This window comes from Plecotus auritus (assembly GCF_963455305.1).
Source record: "Plecotus auritus genome assembly, chromosome: 9".
In the NCBI taxonomy this organism is placed as follows: domain Eukaryota; kingdom Metazoa; phylum Chordata; class Mammalia; order Chiroptera; family Vespertilionidae; genus Plecotus; species Plecotus auritus.
In genome coordinates, this window is record NC_137783.1 from 152291673 (window position 1) to 152313499 (window position 21827).

At 55.0% G+C, this 21827-nt stretch overlaps 1 protein-coding gene across 3 annotated transcripts; it reads right to left on the minus strand.

Annotated features, from left to right (window-relative positions):
- Window positions 1–4589: 4589 nt before the first annotated feature.
- LOC308234213 (uncharacterized protein) lies at window positions 4590–21353 on the minus strand. Of its 3 annotated transcripts, none has more exons than XM_080641641.1 (8): window positions 20703–20724; window positions 18006–18114; window positions 17205–17455; window positions 15260–15368; window positions 13238–13506; window positions 10887–10995; window positions 9087–9355; window positions 4590–5619 (listed from the first exon to the last, which is right to left on the minus strand). In XM_080641641.1, exons 1-8 carry the CDS (start codon window positions 20709–20711, stop codon window positions 5575–5577), a joined length of 1170 nt encoding a protein of 389 aa, XP_080497767.1. In that variant the 5' UTR covers window positions 20712–20724; the 3' UTR covers window positions 4590–5574. The 3 variants fall into 3 exon arrangements, with proteins under 3 accessions (XP_080497767.1, XP_080497766.1, XP_080497768.1); XM_080641640.1 differs by lacking the exon at window positions 4590–5619 and adding an exon at window positions 6518–7852 and having other exon boundaries at window positions 20703–21353; XM_080641642.1 differs by lacking the exon at window positions 4590–5619 and adding an exon at window positions 6518–7108 and having other exon boundaries at window positions 20703–20957.
- Window positions 21354–21827: the final 474 nt, after the last annotated feature.

Here is a 21827-nt window from a genome sequence, read left to right on the forward strand (position 1 = left end):
GTCCAAAATGAACAAAAGGGTGGAAAAAGACTAACTCTCTCTTCTTGAGCCGGGATGTCCATCTATGATGCCCTTGGACATCATAGTTCCTGTTTCTCAAGGCTTTGAATTCCAGAGTTTACACCAATGGCCTTAACACCTTATTTTCAGTCCTTTAGCCTCTCAACAAATTACACCACTGCCTTTTCTGTTTTTCTGGTTCACTGCTTGCAGATGACAGATTGTAAGACTTCTCAGCCTCCATACCCATGTGACCTAATTTGTATAATAAATCTCATATATCCATATCTGTATGTATATCTATATCCTATTGGTTCTTTTTCTCTGGAGAACCCTACCACATTGCCCTTTGCAGTTGTTAAAAAATAGAATTCAGGGGAGAAAGCAAGATGGCGGCATAGGTAAACACCTAAACTGCTGCCTCGCACAACAATTTCAAAACTACAACTAAAGGACAAAACAGACATCATCCAGAACCACAGGAAGGCTGGTTGAGTGGAAATTCTACAACTTGAGGGAAAGAGAAAAGCACACTGAGACTCACAGGAGCTGCGGAAGGCAGAGGTACGGAGGCGCGCACACGGAGAGGGCTGGCAACTGAGTACACAGCTGGCTTTCTCAATCCCAACTGCTCTGAACTCCAACTCCAGGCGAGACTCTGGGGACCCAGACTCATAGGAGGAGAAACTGGACTGTCTGGCAGCGGGCAAAACTCGAGGGCGGCTTTCTCTCAGAGGTGCTTGCAGCGATTACCACGCGACACTGAGACCCAGGGGCCTCTTAGAGCAGGGCTGACGGGAAACCATTGCTGTATGTTCTGCCCTGAGATACCGCCCCATGAAGCCATAGCTGTTTGCTCAGCCCTGAGACTCCACCCCATCCAAGCTGAGCACAGAGGCTTTTGCATATGAATGGTCTGGTCCTTTGAATTCTAAACTTGTAGAGGGCCCCCTGGGAAGGCACATGGGCATTCTTTAATTATTGTCAGCTGAACCCAGTGGCGTCGGCAAAGCCACACCCTGGGAACATGCCTTGCCAAAAGGGCAAGTGTGTTGTCAGCTTGATCTTCACTTCAGACCATGGTGTGGGGAAGTGGGTTTTGATATCTAAATCCAACTAGCACCAGGAATGCTCAGGGCCTACTCAAGAATGCAAATAATCTCCTTTGTCTTGACCTTTTGGTGAAACTTCCTGGTATTTGAGGGTATAAAATAAACACGCTGCATTGGCTCTGGGTCACTGTCTCTCCATCAGAAGAGGGCAGCGGTCCACTGGCCCCAACTTTTCTTTCTATTTCTGTGTCTTGTCTCTTTCTTTTATTTCTCAATCCCCAGCTGCCTCTACTCGGGATTTGGACCCGCTCTCTAGCCATGCTGGATGCGGAAAAGAGAGAAAATAGTTACATAAACTTACCTAACAAACTGCAGCTGAGTCAGTGAGACCCAGAACATCCAAAAGAAGGCCCAAGGCCCTGCAGCAGCTTGCATTGCCTCACAGCTGGGCCTCATCTGGGCACCTCCAAAACCCAAACAAAGAAGAGAAATCTGCAGATCTCTCCACAGCTCCTGCTGAATGACCTCAGTCAGAGGCTAAATTAGCACCTCCTTGAAGATCCAAGAGCCAGTGTACCCAGGGGTCAGAGTGGGACCATCCAGATTACAACTCCTCAGATCCATAAGGGATACATTCAGGGGGCAGACTCAGTGAGCACCAAAGCCCCACTGAAGCAAGTCTTGTCTCATAAGGGTGTCTCCAGCACAGAAGTTCTCCCAGCATAGACACAACTGATCCTCACAGCCAATTGGCCTGGAGGTCAATTCCTCCCAGTGATACCAACAACAATCAAGGCTTGACTACAACAACACTGTGCACATAGCCCACAAAGGGGTGCACCAAGAGTGTCCACCTCAGGTAACTGGGGAGGCTGAGCCACTGGGCCCTATAGGACATCTAGCACAAAAAGCCACTGTATCAACTCAGGGAAATAGCCAAAATGTGGATTCAAAGAAACAGCTCACAAATGAAAGAAATAGAGGAAAGCAAACGACTGGATATAGAGTTCAAGACCATGGTTATAAGGTTTTTCAAGAATTTTCTAGAAAAGGCCAATAAATTTAGTGAGACCCTTGAGGATATCAAAAAGGACCAACTATAAATTAAGCATACACTGACTGAAATGAAAAATAATATACAGAGATCCAACAGCAGACTAGAGGATTGCAAGAATCAAGTCAAATATTTGAAATACAAAGAAGCAAAAAACACCCAACTGGAAAAGCAAAAAGAAAAAAGAATCCAAAAATATGAAGATTGTGTAAGGAGCCTCTGGGACAATGTCAAGTGTACCAACATCCGAATTATGGTGGTGCCAGAAGAAGAGAGAGAGCAAGATACTGAAAACCTATTTGAAGAAATAATGACTGAAAACTTCCCCCACCTGGTGAAAGAAATAGACTTACAAGTCCAGGAAGCGCACAGAACCCCAAACAAAAGGAATCCAAAGAGGACCACACCAAGACACATCATAATTAAAATGCCAAGAGCAAAACACAAAGAGAGAATATTAAAAGCAGCAAGAGAAAAACAGTTACCTACAAGGGAGCACCCATACGATTGTCAGCTGATTTCTCAATAGAAATTATGCAGGCCAGACGGGAGTGGCAAGAAATATTCAAAGTAATGAATAGCAAGAACCTACAACCAAGATTACACTACCCAGCAAAGCTATCATTCAGAATTGAAGTTCAGATAAAGAGCTTCACAGATAAGAAAAAGCTAAAGGAGTTCATCACTGCCAAACCAGTATTATATGAAATGCTGAAAGGTATTCTTTAAGAAGAGGAAGGAGAATAAAAAGGTAAAGATAAAAATTATGAACAACAAATACATATCTATCAACAAGTGAATCTAAAAATCAAGTGAATAAAAAATCTGATGACAGGATAAACTGGTGGTTATAATAGAATCAGGGGCATAGAAAGGGAATGGACTGACAATTCTCAGGGGGAAAGGAGTGTGGGGGTGCAGGAAGAGACTGGACAAAAATCATACACCTATGGATGAGGACAGCGGGGGGAGGGATAAGGGCAGAGGCTGGGGTGGGAACAGGGTGGAGGGGATGTTTGGGGGGAAAAAGAGGAACAATTGTAATAATCTGAACAATAAACATTTATTTAGAAAAAAAGAAACATAAAAAATATAAAAATAAAAATAAAAAATAAATAAAACACCAGTCACCTCTGTGCCAGTCAGAGTGGAGCTGCGGGAAGGTCGGCTCAGCGCTGACACGTGGGAGCGTGTCTGAGTCTGAAAGAAGGGGGCAGTGCGGGCTTCTCCTTTCCCAGCCGCTCCCGTGGCGCCAAGTCACCATCCTCCCCAGACACCTGCCCCGAGGTCTGTCTGAGGACTTCTCTGTTGGCGGTGGAGGCCTAGGTGGCTTGTTAGGACACCAGGCATTCTGGTCCCTGTCCCTTGGCGTGGGGGCTTAGCGGGAGTTCTCCCCACTGTCCTCCTCACCCTTCTCCTCTGCACAGAGGGCTCTAACACGGTTAGGAGTGGGGGGGGGCAGACTGAGACAACTGAGTGCCTGCGAGGTCCCGCCCAGTGTTGACGCCTGGAAAGCAGCCGTTCTCGGGGTCTTGGCCCGCTTCCGCCAGCACAGCCTGTGGGCAGGGGTGGCTCACAGGGCGGCGCTGCCGAGTGCACGACCCTCAGGGACCATCCTGGCGTCTTCTCCGCCTCATCCCTGTTTTCCGAGTATCCGCTTCCCTGTCCAGAACCTCCCGGTCAGCGCAGTGCGAGGTGATCTCACTCCATAAGCCGCTGCCCAGTCACAACATGGCATCAGCAGCTCCTCCACCGGCGGCCAAGCTGGGCCCGGGCCGGGCTCAGCTCCTGGGCCACCCAGAACCATCCTGGGCCGGGCTCAGCTCCTGGGCCACCCAGAACCATCCCAGGCCGGGCTCAGCTCCTGGGCCACCCAGAACCATCCCGGACCAGCCCTGGGTCGTGAGAGCTCACAGGGTGGTTCCCTAACTCCGAACTTGCTTCAGGCTCCCAGTGGCCAGCCCTAACCTAGACCGTCCGGGCACTGCCTGTGTCCTTCTCCCGGCCACCCTGCGGCTCTCTGAGCCTCTCAGGACCTACAGGGCGGCTGTCTCCCTCACACCCACTGCTCCTTCCCCCTCGCTCTTTCCCCGCCTCCTCTCCGCTCTCCTGGGGGCCTGTTGGCCTGCAAACACCCACTGCTCTGTGGTTCCGTTGGAGGGGACCCGGGTGGCTCCCGAGTGAAGATTCTTGGTGGGTGTGTCTGTGGCCTGCCCCGGATGTGGAGTGTGACACCATCTCTTGTGCTGCAGGTCACTGAGGCAGTCCTGGCAGTTGGCGTGGCAGCAGGCCTCCTAGGCGTGGGCCTGGCCTTCGCGGCCCTCATCGGGTGCCTTATGGACAGACGCGAGCAGGAAGGGCAGTGAGGTCAGGGACTCATCCCAGCGGCAGCCAGGTAGTCTGGAGAGGACTCGCTTAGCCAGCGGGAGTGGGGTTGGGTTTATTGATTTCACTCTGTTTTATACTCATTTAGGCTAATTTTTAAAAAATACATATTTCTTGACCTTTATTTATTTATTTTTAGACACAGAGGAAGGGGCAGGGAATAGAGAGAAACATTGACGGGAGAGAGACATCAGTGGCTTCCTCCTGCATGCTTCCTACTGGAGATGGAGACTCCGGGAATTGAACCAGAGACCTCTTGGTTCATGGATCAACACTCAACCACTGAGCCACACCAGCCAGGCCACTGAGGCTGATTTCAATGGAGCTATAAAAGCACAGGAAGATTTTATTTGGGGAAACACGGCCCAGCGTGAATGCTATTAAAGACACAGTTGGGCTCTGTCATGGACTCAATGCTTGTGTCCCCCTCCGTCCCCCATTTACGTTGAAGCCCTAACCCCAAAGTGATGGTATTTGGAGCTGGGCCTCTGGGAGGGCATTAGGTTCAGAGGAGGTCATGAGGTGGTGGCGAGGGTGCGGGTGGGCATGATGGGATCCGTGCCCTTACAGGCAGACCGGAGCTCTCTCCCATGTGAGGACACAGCGAGAAGGTCGCCATTGGCAAGGCAGGAAGAGGGTCCCTCCAGGAACTGCCTCTGCCAGCACCTTTGCCTTGAACGTGTCTGCTTCCAGGCCTGTGAGAAATAAGTGTCTGTGCCGAAGCCCCGCCGGTGGTGTGTTGCCATGGCAGCCCGAGCTCAAGGACGGTGCTCTTCCCTGGAGCCTGAGGGGCGTCCTGGCCATTCTCTGTTTTCCTCGGGGCTCCTCTTGGAGGGCGAGGATGCGTGGGGCAGGGAGACACCCCTGGGAGGGCCGGAGCAGGACCCAGGGGCCTGCCAGGGCCGGGGCTCCGCGGCGGGAATTGTGCTGAGGATCTGGGCCATGAATGTGATGCAGCCCCAGCGGCCGAGGCTCCTTTCCTGCTGCTGCTCTCCACGCCTCTCGGCTCCGGAAGAATTAGTGACGTGATGTCCCCACCGTCGCTGGTCTCCGACACCTCACTCCACGGCTTTTCCTTCGGCGTCAGCTCAGCAGTATCTCTCCTCCAGGCCCGCAGCTCTGGGGTTCCTGTTCAAGTTCGCGAGAGAGAATCTGATTGGCTCAGCTCACCGCATCCTAGCTCAGCCTCCTGATTGGCTGCTGTTGGGTCAGGTGAGCACACTGAGCCAATCAGTTCTGACTGATGGGGCCAGTCACATGGTTTGAACCTGGCCCTGGAGGCAGAGGCAGTTTCACTTGGAGGGGACTAAGGGTGAGTCAAACTGCACGGATTGGCACCCCTGGTCCAGGGCACACAGGGGAGGGGACGGAGCTGGCACCACCCTTGGGTCCCTCCAGAGATGCTGGGAGCCTGGGTCTGGTGCCAGAGGAGATTTACCGCCAGAATTAGAGCCCGGAGCTCACCTCTCCCATAAGACCCGAGTCCCCGGATTCCCGTCTCCCACTACTATTGGGTGAGCTTTAGACCAAGAAGCGAGAAGCCTTCTCCCGTCTATCACCCGCTGGTTATTGGGCTCACAGAGCAGCTGTGCCCTCTGACCCAGAGGTAGCCTGGGCGCAAGGCCAGCATGGATCCTTCCGGAACCCCCGCATGGAGGCTGACATTTGAGCCTGGGAATCTGAGCAAGGCGCTCTTTGGCAGCAAGTACAAGTCATTCTCTTTGTTCTTCAACCTCCTGATGGCACCGAGCTTCGTCCCAGCCTGGTGTCTGTGCACCCAGGAGATCGAGGGCCACCCCCCCCCCAACTTTCTCATGCCTGGGAAGGTAAAGCACAGGGGAGGAGAAGCCCCCAGATCTCCAGTCAGGGTGTTAGGGGCTGTGCTGCCCACCATGGAGAGTGGCCGTTCAGTAGGGCCACTGGTGGCAGAGGCCTGGAGAGGAAGTAGAGGGCATGGGGCCCCGCCCCTTTTGGGACCACACCCAGGGCACACTAGGTACTTGCGGAGGGATACTCTGAGGAGGTTAAGTTTCATAAAAGAATTTTATTTTTAGAGAAATTTTAGGTTTAGAGAGAAATTGAGAGGAAGGTACAGAGATTTCCCATATGCCCCCTGCCCCCCACACAAGCAGGGCCTCCCCCATTATCAACTTCCCTCTCCCCAGCCTGTATTTTTGTTGTTCGTGATGAACCCACATCGGCACATCATTACAACCCACAGACCTTAGTTTAGCCCAAGAGTCACTCTTGGTGTGGTGCATTCTATGCATCTGGACACATTAGATTGACATGTGTCCATCATGCAGTGTCACACAGCAGTTTCACTCATTTCAATATTCAACCAGGGGAAGCTTGAGCCATGGCAAGTTGGGCTCGGGAAGATGATTTAATTCCATGTGGGATTCACTGATGGGTGAGGACTTCACCTTTGAGTTAAAAAAGAAAAAGAAGCCCGGTGGCTCAGTGGTTGAGGGTCGACCAGGAGGTCACAGTTTGATTCCCGATCGGTACATATGTCCGGGTTGCGGCTCAATCCTGGTGTGGGAGGTGCAGGAGGCAGCTGATCAATGATCCTCTCCCATCACTGATGTTTCTATCTGTCCTTCTCCCTTCCTCTCTGAAAAAAAAAATGTGAAAGAAAAACACAACTTCTAAAAGGTGGGCTGACTGAAGGAGGTAGGAGGTACGGGAAAGATGCTGGGAGATGTTTATGCCTCATCAGGGGATTCAAGCACCAGAGGTGGGACTGCACGGGAGGTAATTGTGTGTTTCTTTTTGCACCATGAGAGTAAATGAGTGATGTCTGCTGACCACAGTGGTCAGACTACAGAGAACAAGTAGACAGTCCATTGAGCACCTACTCCAGGCCGGCCAGGGGCTGGGATCCTCCACCCACCACCTTCTCTGATCTTCTTAGAGTGGATCCCGGGCCCCAGCTCGGAGAGGAAGGGACTGAGGCTCTGAGAGTCCAGAGCTTTCCCAAAGTCACACGGACAGAAAACGCTGGCTTCCCCCACAGGTGCCCCGGTTCTTCCTTTCTGGTTTAGGTGCCACAGAAGTAGCGGAATTCCTCATTGGAGGGGACATAGGTTCACGTATGAATTCTACAGTATTGGCACAATTGGTCCATCCTTCAGCCAGGGAGAGAGGGACAGTGAGAGACAGAAGGACAGGTTTCCCGAGAGCTCGGGCAGGGGACAGGACTGTGCGAGGTTGTCTCTACAGCGGCTTCTAATGGGGGGTTTTGTGCCCCTTCAGGCTGTTACTGGTGTAGGGATGGATTCTTCCTGACAGAACAGGTGATAGCTGTCAAAGCTGCATTTCCAAGGTACATCTGTGGACTGGTCATGAATGTTTCTACCTGAAAGGGAGCAGCCCAGGTTCACAGTCCACAGCCAGTCCAGGCAGGTTCTCCCTCCCACCAAAGGGGCTGGAGGCCACACTCATGCTCCCACCTTCCCCAGGCCTGGCCTCTCGGAGATGCTGGCCTTGTCCCAACAACCCTTCCCTGGGAAGCCGAAGGTGTGACCACTTGTCAGTGCTGGGCTTGACTGGATGTGTCCTGACAACTGGCAGGGTGGACGGATGGAATCCTGTGTGAGCCTCCTGGGTGGGCCACTTGGTCCTGATGGGGGTGAGTAGCGGAGGGGCCTTCCTGCCTGGGCTCCTGGGGCCAGAGCTCTGGGGGTGAAAGTGGGAAAGGCTCTGTGGTCTGGGCTCTCCCTGGGCTCTAGCTCTGCAGAGGGAGGTGGTGGCAGAGCTGAGGGGGACGATGGGAAACCATGGCCTCAGGGATCACTGTGCTCTGTGTACTGTTCCCAAGTGCAGCCTGGAAACTTCTATCTCCACCCCCACCTCAGCCTGAACTCCAGACTCACACGTCCAACTGCTACTCAACTGGTCCACCTGGATGTCTAACTGGTCACCTCAACACCCCTCATGAGCATCAAATCCTTAATTTCCCTCCCAAACCTGTTCCTCCTCCCCTCATTCTCCTCCACCCAGGCTGCCCATCACCCAGTCACAGGGGCTGTGAGCCCTGGAGGTGCTGTGGTTCAGCAGAAAGAGCAGGGACCACTGGGGATTGAATCCTGCTTCTGCCTCTTAACTAGCTGTGTGTTGGTAAGAGGGAAAGAGGAGAGGGTAAGGCTGTGCCCAGATCTTACATAACATGTTCTTGAGCTCTTACATAGGCCACAGACCTGAGCATCTATTGCCCTCGGGCTCTTTGGGGCCTTAGGACACCTGTCATGGTGCACAGCTGGCCCAGACTTTCCCTGACAGCACACAGGGCATCAGGAGCTGCCTTTAGGGTGGGTCTTACAGGCAAAGGATCCCAAAGGGATAGAGGTGGCCAGAGCCCCAGAGGTCCCCCAAACATCCCCTCCTTCTGCACATGGGGAAACTGAGGCCAGAGAGGAAGTGCCTTGTTCAAAGACCCTGAGTGCAGATGTGAGATTTGTTCTCAGACGCCTTGACTCCCAGCCAACAAGACCCTGAGAGCTCCCTTAAGATTTATTCAGGGTAATTCTTCTCACACCCACTCCAAGTAGACCTCCAAAAGTGAGAGGAATTCCCTGAAGATAGGGCCTTACCTGCTGGCTGCGGGCCTTTCCATATCTGAGATCGGTGACAAAGTGTTCACAGTTCCCCGTCAGAATACTGTACGCCAACTCCTTACCAACCTTCTCCTCCGCAGATCTGATAATCTTGTTCACGGGCAGTGGTGCGTATTCACAGTCCAAGTGGTTGTTGACCTGATAGCCACAGATCCCCACCACATCACTCAGGAGCTCCCTTTTCACCATCCCGCTGGGGCTCACCACAGATAAGATGCTGGCGGAGCCAGCCCCAGGGTACTCATCTGGAATCAGACACAAGAGTATCAGCAACTGCAGGGGAGGCCTGGGAGGGAGAGAGACGCCAGGCAGGGAAGAAGGGCCAGGGGATCACACTATTGAGCATGAGTTCTGTCCCTTCTCCAATGTGATTGTAGGATTCAATCATTTTGCTCTTTTCCTTAACGAGCTACGAATACTTTTCATGTTAATCCATGTTGTGATGGTCAGTGGCTGCCACTGTGTTCCATTATGAATGGACATCATCTAGTTGACCAAGTCCCTATTATTGGCTGGTCCATAGCTTAGCCATTGTAAACAACGGCAGTAAATTGTATTTATTCATGTTTGCACTTCTGTGTTTCAAAAAGAGATGAAAGTTAATCTAGTCCCATTGGGGTCCAGACTCTGCTGTGCAAATTTCATACATTCCTTCATTATTCTCCTTTTGAATTTCATGGCAAATACTCCCATCTCCATTCAACAACCGATACTGGACCTGAGGCCTCATCGGCCTTTTCTGGCCCAGCTCTGGCCACATGTAGAGGCCACACAGCGCTTCCAGCTGGTGGCGTCCAATCCATTGAGCCTGGAGCCCGGGATTTGCTCTCTAAGAGGAGGGATCTAGAGAGCACGCTAACCAGCAGGCTCCTTTATGTGTGAGTCTCGAGGCTGATGCTGCACTTAGCACCGCCCTGGAGGAAGCACTACCTGCACACTCACACACAAGCAGGACCCGCTGCTCACACTCACGCTCCCTGTTCCAAGCCTCCTAAGTGTCGTCTGGATTAGGGGGTTTCGCTTACTATTTGCCATCAATGCTGACAGTTTTCAGCTCTGTCAGTGTAGGTGACAGCACATAGAATCCTGCTCAGTGACAAGGAGATTCTTGTGATCATGAGAAGTTTCTGTCCAGCGAGAACGCAAACGCTTGCTGTCCGAGGTGTGGGTGCCACTGCTCTGCAGGGCACCAGCCCCTGTGCCTCCCAGTCCGCGGTCTCCTCCCAGCACCTTCCTTTCATGGACGACACACACGTCTGGGCCCTGCCTTCTCCTCTGCCTGCCTGTCATCCTGCTTCTGCTCTCTCTGCGTTACATCAAGGGTCCAGGTGCTCGTGTGCGTGTGTGTGAGACTCTCTGGGAGGTGTGACCTGGGAGAGCTGCTCCGTGGAGGGTGTTCAGGAAGCCCTCTCAGGACGCCCTGTCTGTGACATCCTCTGAGCACAGGACACAGCCTGAGAGGCAGTCCCTCCATGAGAGCGGGACACCCAGACACGCTGCTGGTTTAGAGAAATCTGTCTGCTCGCCCAGCTAACAGGCCCGAGCTGGAGAGCATCCAATGCGGGTGCAGCCCGGCTTCCCTGGGGCCCACGGACCTCTTTCCCTGCTGATTCAGGACCTGAGGGACCACTGAGATGCCCCCAAGGGACACGGATGTACAGTGAGCACAGGCACTGCCCAGGGAGAACCAACGCGGGTTCCAGCGGGGCATTTGGCTTTGAATTGTTTTCGTCATGTTAACAAATCTCTGGAAAGTTGCACTTTCAACCCCCTTACCTGGGGGAGCCAGGTGGATCACATAACCATCGCCCACATAGAGGGCCCAGTGGGAGTAACCGATGCGGGGAATCTCAATCAGGTCTCCAGGCTTGGGCTCTTCACGAAACTGCAAGAGAACAGCCAGGAAGGGGAGACAGAGTTCAGGGACCTGCAAAGCCCTGTCTGGGAGCTATGCTCCACCTGGGGATTTGCTTACTGATGCTCACCCCATGGGAAGAATGTGTGTGTGTGTTTGGAGGGGGACGGGGGACGGGAGGAACTCATGTCCCCTGTGAGGTCCTCAGCCTGCTGTAGCTTCTAGAAGTTTCCCTTTGAGTAACTGGAAGCCTGGAAAAATGACCTTGTGCATTGGGAGAGTGAAGATTTGTCCAAAATGTGTTTGTAATGCATGTGTGTCTGTGTGTATTGTGCATGGATGTGTTGTGTGTTGCATGTACATGCACACACACTAGAATGCAGACACGCATATGCAGGTGTATTGTGTGTGTGTCTGGGTGGTTATAACACAACAGCCTGTATGTAAACCCCCTTCCCTGAGGATGGGGCCCAGACCCATCCCCCACAACATTGTCAAGGTGAGTCTGAGCTTCTCTGCTCTCACACACTGACCCTCATGTCTTCATCATGCGTTTGCCCTGGCTGTGCATGGGCCCAACACCCACCCCCTCACACTCTGCCCTCCCTAGTCCTGGCACAAGGACCCTTGAAGATGCTGAACTGACAGACAGCAGGTGACAGAATCCCAAGGGCACCTGAGCTTTGGAGAAGGCCCTACTGTTGTTGCCCAGCTTCCTGCCCTGGGGACAGGGCTCACAGTCACACGGTAGGCTCTGCCGGCACATTTCCCCCATAACTGCCACCTCCCAAGCCCAGCGGAAGGAGGCAGCACCCATGTCATCAGCTGGGGAAACTGAGGATCAGAGAGGCAGAGGGACTTGCCCAGGGACACTCAGCTGGCAGTGGCTACACTGAGTCTTCTCTGCCCCATCCCTTCCTGGTCCCCTTTACTCCCTCTCTGCCTTGCTTACCTCCTCCCTGCTCCTCAGTGTACCTGCCATAGGCACTGCAGCTTCCTGTCTGAGAATTTTTCAGGTTATCTTCTGTTTGTGCGTGACCTCGGCTAACCTCCTGCAGCACTCACCCCAGGAGCGCAATCTGAGACCAGGGACCAGCTTCCCTTTGCCTCATTCCATGCCCATATCCAATAATGGTCACTGAGCCTGGAAGCTTCTCTGGAATCCACTTCTTTGTTCATCTTTCCCCCATGACTTTATTCAGGGCCATCCTGTTCCCGATAATGTGACCCCACATTTTCCTGACCAACCCCCAGACTTCTGTCCCACCCACTCCAGGGCCCATGTGAGCCTTCATAGTGGGACCACTAAGTCCTGACGGGGTGGGGGCTTCCTGTCTGATCTCCTGGGGCCAGAGCTCTGGGGGTGAAAGTGGGAATGGCTCTGTGGTCGGGGCTCTCCCTGGGCTCCAGCTCTGCAGAGGTTGGTGGTGGCAGAGCTGAGGGGAGACGATGGGAAACCATGGCCTCAGGGATCACTGTGCTCTGTGTACTGTTCCCAAGTGCAGCCTGGAAACTTCTGTCTCCACCCCGACCTCAGCCTGAACTCTAAACTCACACATCCAACTGCTACTCAACTGGTCCACCTGGATGTCTAACTGGTCACCTCAACACCCCTCATGAGTATCAAATCCTTAATTTCACTCCCAAACCTGTTCCTCCTCCCCTCATTCTCCTCCATCCAGGATGCCCATCACCCAGTCACAGGGGCTGTGAGCCCTGGAGGTGCTGTGGTTCAGCAGAAAGAGCCGGGACCACTGGGGATTGAATCCTGCTTCTGCCTCTTAACTAGCTGTGTGTTGGTAATAGGGAAAGAGGAGAGGGTAAGGCTGTGCCCAGATCTTACATAACATGTTCTTGAGCTCTCACATAGGCCACAGACCTGAGCATCTCTTGTCCGCGGGCTCTCTGGGGCCTTAGGACACCTGTCATGGATCAGGGTTGGCCCAGACTTTCCCTGACAGCACACAGGGCATCAGGAGCTGCCTTTAGGGTTGGTCTTAGAGGCAAAGGATCCTAAAGGCATAGAGGTGGCCAGAGCCCCAGAGGTCTCCCAAACATCCCCTCCTCTTGCACATGGGGAAACTGAGGCCAGAGTGGAAGTGCCCTGTTCAAATACCCTGAGTGCAGATGTGAAATTTGTTCTCAGACGCCCTGACTCCCAGCCAACAAGACCCTGAGAGCTCCCTTAAGATTTATTCAGGGTAATTCTTCTCACCCCCACTCCAAGTAGACCTCCAGAAGGGAGAGGGAGCCCCTGTAGAGAGGGCCTTACCTGCCGGCTGCTGTCCTTTCCGTATCTCAGATCGGTGACAAAGTGCTCACAGTTCCTGCTCAGAATACCATATGCCATCTCTTTACCAACCATCTCCTCCGCAGAACTGACAATCTTGTTCACGGGCAGTGGTGCGTATTTGAGGTCCAAGTGGTTGTTGACCCCATAGCGGCAGCCCCCCACCACATCATTCAGGAGCTCCCTTTTCACCATCCCTCTGGGGCTCAGGACGGAGGACGTGTTGGAGGAGCCAGCCCCAGGGTACTCATCTGGAATCAGACACAAGAGTATCAGCAACTGCAGGGGAGGCCAGGGAGGGAGAGAGATGCAAGGCAGGGAAGAAGGGCCAGGGGATCACACAATTGAGCTTTGGTTCTGTCCCTTAACCAATGTGATTGGAGATTCCATCATTTTGCTCTTTTCCTTAACGAGCTGTGAATACTTTTCATGTTGATCAATGTTGTGATGGTCAGTGGCTGCCACTGTGTTCCATTATATGAAAGGACATCATCTAGTTGACAAGTCCCTACAATGGCTGGTCCATAGCTTATCCATTGTAAACAACGGCAGTAAATTGTATTGGTTCATCTTGCACTTGTGAGTTTCAGAAAGAGATCACAGTTGTTATAGTCCCACTGGGTTTCAGACTCTGCTGTGCAAATTTCATACATTCCCTCATTATTCTCCTTTTGAATTTCATGGTAAATACTCTCATCTCCATTCAACAACCGATATTGGACCTGTGGCCTCATCGGCCTTTTCTGGCCCAGCTCTGGCCACATGGAGAGGCCACACAGCGCTTCCAGCAGGTGGCGTCCAATCCATTGAGCCTGGAGCCCGGGATTTGCTCTCTAAGAGGAGGGAACTAGAGAGCACGCTAACCAGCAGCCTCCTTTATGTGTGAGTCTCGAGGCTGATGCTGCACTTAGCACCGCCCTGGAGGAAGCACTACCTGCACACTCACACACAAGCAGGACCCGCTGCTCACACTCACGCTCCCTTTTCCAAGCCTCCTAAGAGTCGTCTGGATTAGGGGGTTTCGCTTACTATTTGCCATCAATGCTGACAGTTTTCAGCTCTGTCAGTGTAGGTGACAGCGCATAGAAACCTGCTCAGTGACAAGGAGATTCTTGTGATCATGAGAAGTTTCTGTCCAGCGAGAACGCAAACGCTTGCTGTGCGAGGTGTGGGTGCCACAGCTCTGCAGGGCACCAGCCCCTGTGCCTCCCAGTCCGCGGTCTCATCCCAGCACCTTCCTTTCATGGAGGACACACACGTCTGGGCCCTGCCTTCTCCTCTGCCTGCCTGTCATCCTGCTTCTGCTCTCCCTGCGTTACATCAAGGGTCCAGGCGCTCGTGTGCGTGTGGGTGAGACTCTCTGGGAGGTGTGACCTGGGAGAGCTGCTCCGTGGAGGGTGTTCAGGAAGCCCTCTCAGGACGCCCTGTTCTGTGACATCCTCTGAGCACACAGGACACAGCCTGAGAGGCAGTCCCTCCATGAGAGCGGGACACCCAGACACGCTGCTGGTTTAGAGAAATCTGTCTGCTCGCCCAGCTAACCGGTCCGAGCTGGAGAGCATCCAATGCGGGCGCAGTGCGGCTTCCCTGGGGCCCACGGACCTCTTTTCCTGCTGAGTCAGGAGCTTAGCGACCACTGAGATGCCCCCAAGTGACATGTATGTACAGTGAGCACACGCACTGCCCAGGGAGAACCCAGCGAGGGTTCCTGGGTGGCATTTGCCTTTCAATTGTTCTCATGAGGCCCGTCTTCGGCAAATGCAGCTCACGAGCCACATGCGGCTCTTTGGCCCCTTGAGTGTGGCTCTTCCACAGAATACCACGGCCTGGGCGAGTCTATTTTGAAGAAGTGGCGTCAGAAGAAGTTTAAGTTTAAAAAATTTGGCTCTCAAAAGAAATTTCAATCTTTGTACTGTTGATATTTGGCTCTGTTGAGTAACGAGTTTGCCGACCACTGCATTAGGCTAATAAATCTTTGGTAAATCCTACTTTCAACCCCCTTACCTGGGGGAGCCAGGTGGATCGCATAACCATCGCCCACATAGAGGGCCCAGTGGGAGTAGCCGATGCGGGAAATCTCAATCAGGTCTCCAGGCCTGGGCTCTTCACGAAACTGCAAGAGAACAGCCAGGAAGGGGAGAGAGTTCTGGGAGCTGCAGAGGGCCGGCTGGGAGCTGCAACTCCACCCGGGGATTTGCTTACTGATGCTAGCCCCATGGGAAGAATGTGTGTGTAAGTGGAGGAGCGTGGGGAGGTTTGGGAAACTCTTGTCCCCTGTGAGGTCCTCAGCCTGCTGTATCTTCTAGAAGTTGCCCTCGGAGTAACTGGAAGCCTGGAAAAAAGACCTTGAGCATTGGGAGGGTGAAGATTTGTCCGGAATGTGTGTGTAACAAATGTGTGTCTGTGTGTTGCACATGGATATATAGTGTATTTCCTGTATATACACACATACTAGGATACAGACACACATATGCAAGTGTACTGTGTATGTGTCAGGTGGATGAAAACACAACAGCCTGTATATAAACCCCCTTTCCTGAGGATGGGGCCCAGGCCCATCCCCCACAACATTGTCCAGGTGAGTCTGAGCTTCTCTGCTCTCTCACACTGACCCTCATGTCTCTATCATGTGTTTACCCTTGCTGTGCATGGCCCCAATACCCACCCCCTCACACTCTGCCCTCCCCAGCTCCGGCACACGGGCCCTTGAAGATGCTGAACTGACAGACAGCAGGTGACAGCATCCCAAGGGCACCTGAGCATTGGAGAAGGCCCTACTGTTGTTGCCCAGCTTCCTGCCCTGGGGACAGGGCTCACAGTCACACGGCAGGCTCTGCCGGCACATTTCCCCCCATAACTGCCACCCTCCCAAGCCCAGGGGAAGGAAGCAGCACCCACGTGCTCAGCTGGGGAAACTGAGGATCAGAGAGGCGGAGGGATTTGCCCAGGGACACTCAGCTGGCAGTGGCTGTGCTGGGTCTTCTCTGCCCCGTCCCTTCCTGGTCCCCATTCCTCCCTCTCTGCTTATGACCTTCTCCCTGCTCCTCAGGGTCCCTGCACAGGGGACCACAGCTTCTTGAATAGAGAATTTTTACCCTTTCTTATGTTTGTGTCTGACCTCAGCAAACCTCCTGCAGCGCTCACCCCAGAAGCCCAATCTGAGACCAGGGGCCAGCTTCCCTTTGCCTCATTCCATGCCCATATCCTACAATGGTCACTGAGCCTGGAAGCTTCTCTGGAATCCACTTCTTTGTTCATCTCTCCCCCATGACTTTATTCAGGGTCATCCAGTTCCCGATTATGTGACCCCACGTTTTCCTGACCAACCCCCAGACTTCTGTCCCACCCACTCCAGGGCCTGTGTGAGCCTCCATGGTGGGCCATTTGTTCCTGATGGAGGTGGTAGGGGAGGGCCCTTCCTGCCTGGGCTCCTGGGGCCAGAGCTTGGGGGTGAAAGTGGGAATGGCTCTGTGGTCGGGGCTCTCCCTGGGCTCCAGCTCTGCAGAGGGAGGTGGTGGCAGAGCTGAGGGGGACGATGGGAAACCATGGCCTCAGGGATCACTGAGCTCTGTGTACTGTTCCCAAGTGCAGCCTGGAAAGTTCTGTCTCCACCCCCACCTCAGCCTGAACTCCAGACTCCCAGATTCACCTCTTACTGAACAGGTCTATGTGGATGTCTAATGGTCACCTCCAAACATCCCCTCCTTCTGCACATGGGGAAACTGAGGCCAGAGAGGAAGTGACCTGTTCAAAGACCCTGGGTGGATTAGGAGCAGACCCAAGATTTGATTGCAGACATCCTAAGTGTCTGCCAGCAGGAGGCAGGGAGCATAATTTTACATCATTCCTGGTAAGTTTTTCTTCTGGCTGAACAGGCCTCTCACCGGGATGCACCCCCAAAGCAAGCAGACCTCCAGGAGGAAGAGGAAGCCCCCAGAGAGGGCCTTACCTGGCGGTTATGGGCCTTGCCATATTTCAGATCGGTGACCAAGTGCTCACAGTTCCTGCTCAGATCACTGTACTCCATCTCCTTACCAACCATCTCCTTCCCAGACCTGAGCATCTCCTTTATGGGCCGTGGTTTGTACAGGTGGTCCAAGTGGTTGTTGACCGCATAGGAGCTGTTTTCCACCACTTCCTTAAGGAGCTCCCTTTTCACCACCCCTAGACCAGTGGGGGCGCCAGCCTCAGACTTCTCCCCTGAAATCAGACACACTAGTATCAGGAACTGCAGGGGAGGCCAGGGATGGAGAGAGAAGACACAAGATAAGTTAGAAGGGACAGGCATCACACTATTGAGCTCTGGTGTCCGTTCCTTCACCAATGTGATGGGAGGATTCCTGAATTTTACTCTTTTTATTTCATGAGCTGTGAATACTGTGATGGTCAGTGGCTGCTATTGTGCATCCAGTTGACCAATCCACAATCATTGATCCTTCTCCTTTAAGAGACCCGGACACCCAGAGACTCTGCTGGTTTAGAGAAATCTGTCTGCACAACCAGCTACTGGGCCCAAGCTGGAGAGTGTCCAATACGGACCCATCCCAGCTTCCCTGGGGCCCACAGACCTCAGTCCCTGGTGAATCAGGACCAGAGGGACCACTGAGATGCCCCCAAGGGACACGGATGTACTGTGAGCACAAGCACAGCTCAGGGAGAAACGACGCGGGTTCCCAGGGTGGCATTTGGCTTTGAATTGTCCTCGTCATGTTAACAAATCTCTGGAAAGTTACACTTTCAGCCCCCTTACCTGGGGGAGCCAGGTGGATCACATAACCATCGCCCACATAGAGGGCCCAGTGCGAGGAGCGGATGCGGGAAATCTCAATCAGGTCTCCAGGCCTGGGCTCCTTGCGAAACTGCAAGAGAACAGCGGGAAGGGGAGAGATTTCAGGGAGCTGCAGAGGGCCGGCTGGGAGGAGCTGGGCAGGGGAGTCCACGCGGATGTTCATCGCCTGGTGAGAGTGTGGAGGGCACTCTGGCCCCTGTGAGGCCCTCAGCCTCTGGCGCTTTCAGAGCGTGCCCTTGGGGAACTGGAAGCCTGGAATCTGGTTGCCCCGAGGGAGGGAAGCCTGGAAACAAGACCTTGTGCTTTGGGAGAGTGAAGAATTATCCAAAGAGAGTATAATGCATGCGTGTCTCTGTTTTTTGCACATGTGTGTTGTATGAGGTGCGTGTACATGCACACACATGAGGATGCCGACGAGCATATGGGGGTGTATTGTGCACCTGTCCGGAGGGTGATGACACGATTGCTGTGTGCAAAGCACCTTCGTGGAGGCTGGGACCCAGGCTCATCCCCAGCCACATGGGGCAGGTGAGTCTGAGCCTCTGCCTCACACACTGCCCGCAGGTGCTCACATGCCTCTTGCCCTGGCTGAGCATGGCCCCCACAGGCTCCCCCTCACACTCTGCCCCTCCAGCCCCGGTGCACCCGCCCTCAGAGGTGCCGACCTGAGGGACAGAACTGACAGCCTAGTGAGGGGACTGAGCTTTGAGGAGGCCCTAGTGGGGCGGCCCCTCTTCCAGAGCTGGGTGGGGGAGGGGGCGGACGGGGCTCACACACTCAGGCAGCAGGCTCTGCTGGCACTCTCCCCACCATGACAGCCACCCTCCAAGCCCAGGGGAGGAAGCAGCACCCCTTGCTCAGCTGGGGAAACTGAGGATCAGAGAGGGAGAGGGACTTGCCCGGGGACACTCAGCTGGCGGTGGCTGCGCTGGGTCTTCTCTGTCCCGTCTCCTCCTGTTCCTTTCTTCCCTCCCTCTCTGCCTCACCACCTCCTCCCTCTCCTCAGTGCCCCCCCAGGGCACCACAGCTTCCTGATCAGAGAATTTTTCAGCTTTTCTTTGTCTCGGTGTCTGACCTCAGCGAATGAGAAACCTCCTGCAGCCCTCACCCCGGGCGGCCCAACCTGAGGCCAGGGCTCAGCTCTCCTTTGGCCCATTCCATGCCGGTACCCAGCAGCCCACACTCACCCCGAACACGTCTCCTGATTCACCTCCTCGTCCATCTCCCGCCCTTGACTCAGCTCAGGCCCCAGGTGCCTATTTTGTGACCCCACAGTTACCTGACAAGATTCCCTGCCTTTTGTCCCTTCACCTCCACAGCCAGTCCCCCAGAACACCCGGTGTCCTTCCCAAATGCCCCATCTGTCCATGACCCTCCTCTGGCCTCAAGGCACAGGAATGCCCCTGGGCAGCCACAGCCCCTCCTGACCCTTCCCCACCCTCCTGGCCCCTGCTGTCCTCGCCACCCCCCCCCCCCACCCTGGGCTGGCTGAAGGCCTTGCCTTCCCCTCCCCACAGCTCCCTCTGGCCTCTGCTCCTCTGCACCCCAGCTTCTCTCTGCCCCCAGCCCCTGCCCCTCGCCCACCCCTCCTCTACTCCCCCCAGACAGACACCTCCTCTGAGGAGCTGCCCTGAAGGCCCAGCCTGGCTCAGCTGCCACGCTCAGGGTCCCCAGCCCCCGGGACCGCCACCTCTCCCCACGGGATCTTGCTCTGCTGTGGACCCTGTGCCTGTCCCACCCCCACTGGGCTTTGAGCTCCATCAGGGGGATCCTGTGTGCTCCGCCCTCCCTCCCTGCATCTCCTGGGTCCTGAGAGGGGCCTGGTTTGGAACAGGAGGGAAGGACCTGTGGGAGCAGGAGGGCTGGAGGGCCCGGGGCCAGGGCTCAGGCCAGGCAGGCCCAGAGGTGGTGTCCATCTGGGGGAGAACAAGGGCATTTCTCACTCCGAAATGAAATGGTGACTTAAGGGGAGGCCTGGGCACTGTCCCAGGAGCAGGGCAGTGAGCTGGGGCCTGGTCTGGGCAGGCAGCGGTTCCCAGGAGCAGTGAAGCAGGTGGACTGAGCTCTGGAATGTGCAGGCGCCTTCCCGGAATCGCCTCACTTCCTGTAAGAGCTCCGTCCAGCTGGCTGCTTTCTGCTGCCCACCTCACACCGGGCTGGCCCCTCCTGGATCCTGTGTGAGTCTGGACTCCAGGGCTAATGGGGGCAGCTGTCCGCGTTGGACGCTGAGAACCGAATGCACCCCATCAAGCAGACACATGCCTGGGAGTAAGGGGAGGCCAGAACAGAGGGGCTGAGGAGGCACCAAACCCCAGTAGCAGCTGAGTCCCACATCCCGGGATCCACTGCTCCCCAAGTCCCGGGTCCCCCATCAGCCCACACTCCACCTCCTTCCCCAGCTCAGAAGGGCACAGCCCAGACACCACACATCCTCCCACATGGCCCCCCAACTCCATACAGTGCCAGACCCAGAGCGGGGGCTCCCTCTGCCCCAAGACCTCCCAGTCCTGCAGCAAAAGAGACTCAAACAACATTCCGGTCTCCATGGCAACCTTAGAGGCAGCGCTGTTCCCAGCAGGAACACAGCCCAGGCCTTCATTTATAACAGGGAGCTGCCCTCCCCTGTAGAGCTGGTTCTAGAAAGTTCTGAGGACTTACCGAAGCCATTGCTAGCCAGGGTGGGTCTGGCTTCTGCTCCTGGTGCAACAGGTTTTATACCCAAGTGGATGCTTTCGCTTTCGCTTTCCCTTGTTGTTCAGAAGGACTGAACCCTCAGTGGTTAGAGGGCCTCTCAGCATTGCTCTCCGTGCACAGGCCATGATTTCTCCGCCAAGGCCTGGCATGGCTGGGCCTGGAAGCCGCCGGGAAGCAGTCGGAGTCGGAGGGAAGCCTCATGCCTGCCCTGCCCGGGACACGTGCTCCCACTGAGGACGGGGTGCATGAGGCCCAGCTGTCAGCCCCCGGCCCCGGTGGGCCCTTATCTTATACCCACCCCACGAAGGACAGGAGCCCCGGGCAGCCTTCAGGCGGGACCCCCCGGGAAGGCCTCAGCAGGCGGGTGCCTGGACCTCGGGATCCCAGGGCTCATTGGCATGGGGTGCATGTGGGTGGGAGAGCAGAGCTTCCCTGAGAGCGGCCTCCCCAGCCTGGCCGTCCGCTGTCCCTGGAGCAGGAGGCGGAGGCAGGGCACAGGCTCAGTCCCGCAGCTCCCCAGGCACCAGGGCCCAGGCTCTTCCATCCTGCTGGTCCCGTGTCTCCTGGATGGTCGCTGTGGTCGCACAGCCTCCAGGGACACAGCCGCACCTGGCCCTGTCCAAGGGCAGTAAGAGGTGCTTTTCATTCCCTGGTCTCCTCTGAGCAGGGAAAGCCCCTCCCACAGCCTCCTGCGGCCTTGTCCCCCCTTCCCTGTCCAGGGCTGCCTCCCGTTTCCATGCAAACCCATCGTGGGCAACGGGGCAGGGGCTCCCCTGGGGGGCTCAGCCACTGGGGCCTCAGCCAGGTCTGTGGAGGGGCTGGTGCTGCCCAGTGAAGGGCAGGGCTGTGCGCGCCCCGGAGAAGGTGTGTGTGTGGTGCATGTGCGTGCGGTGCGTGTGCGTGTGCGCGTGTGCGTGTGCGTGTGCGTGTAGACCTGGAGCGGGCAGGGGAGGTGGCTATTGTCCAGGCAACCAGCACCTAAGCTGCACTCACCCCTCCTTCCTGCTGTCACTGTCACGCACAGCTTTGCTGGAGGCCACAGGGAGGCCTGCCCAGCTCTCAGGCCTCAGGGGAGCAGGAGGGGGAGCA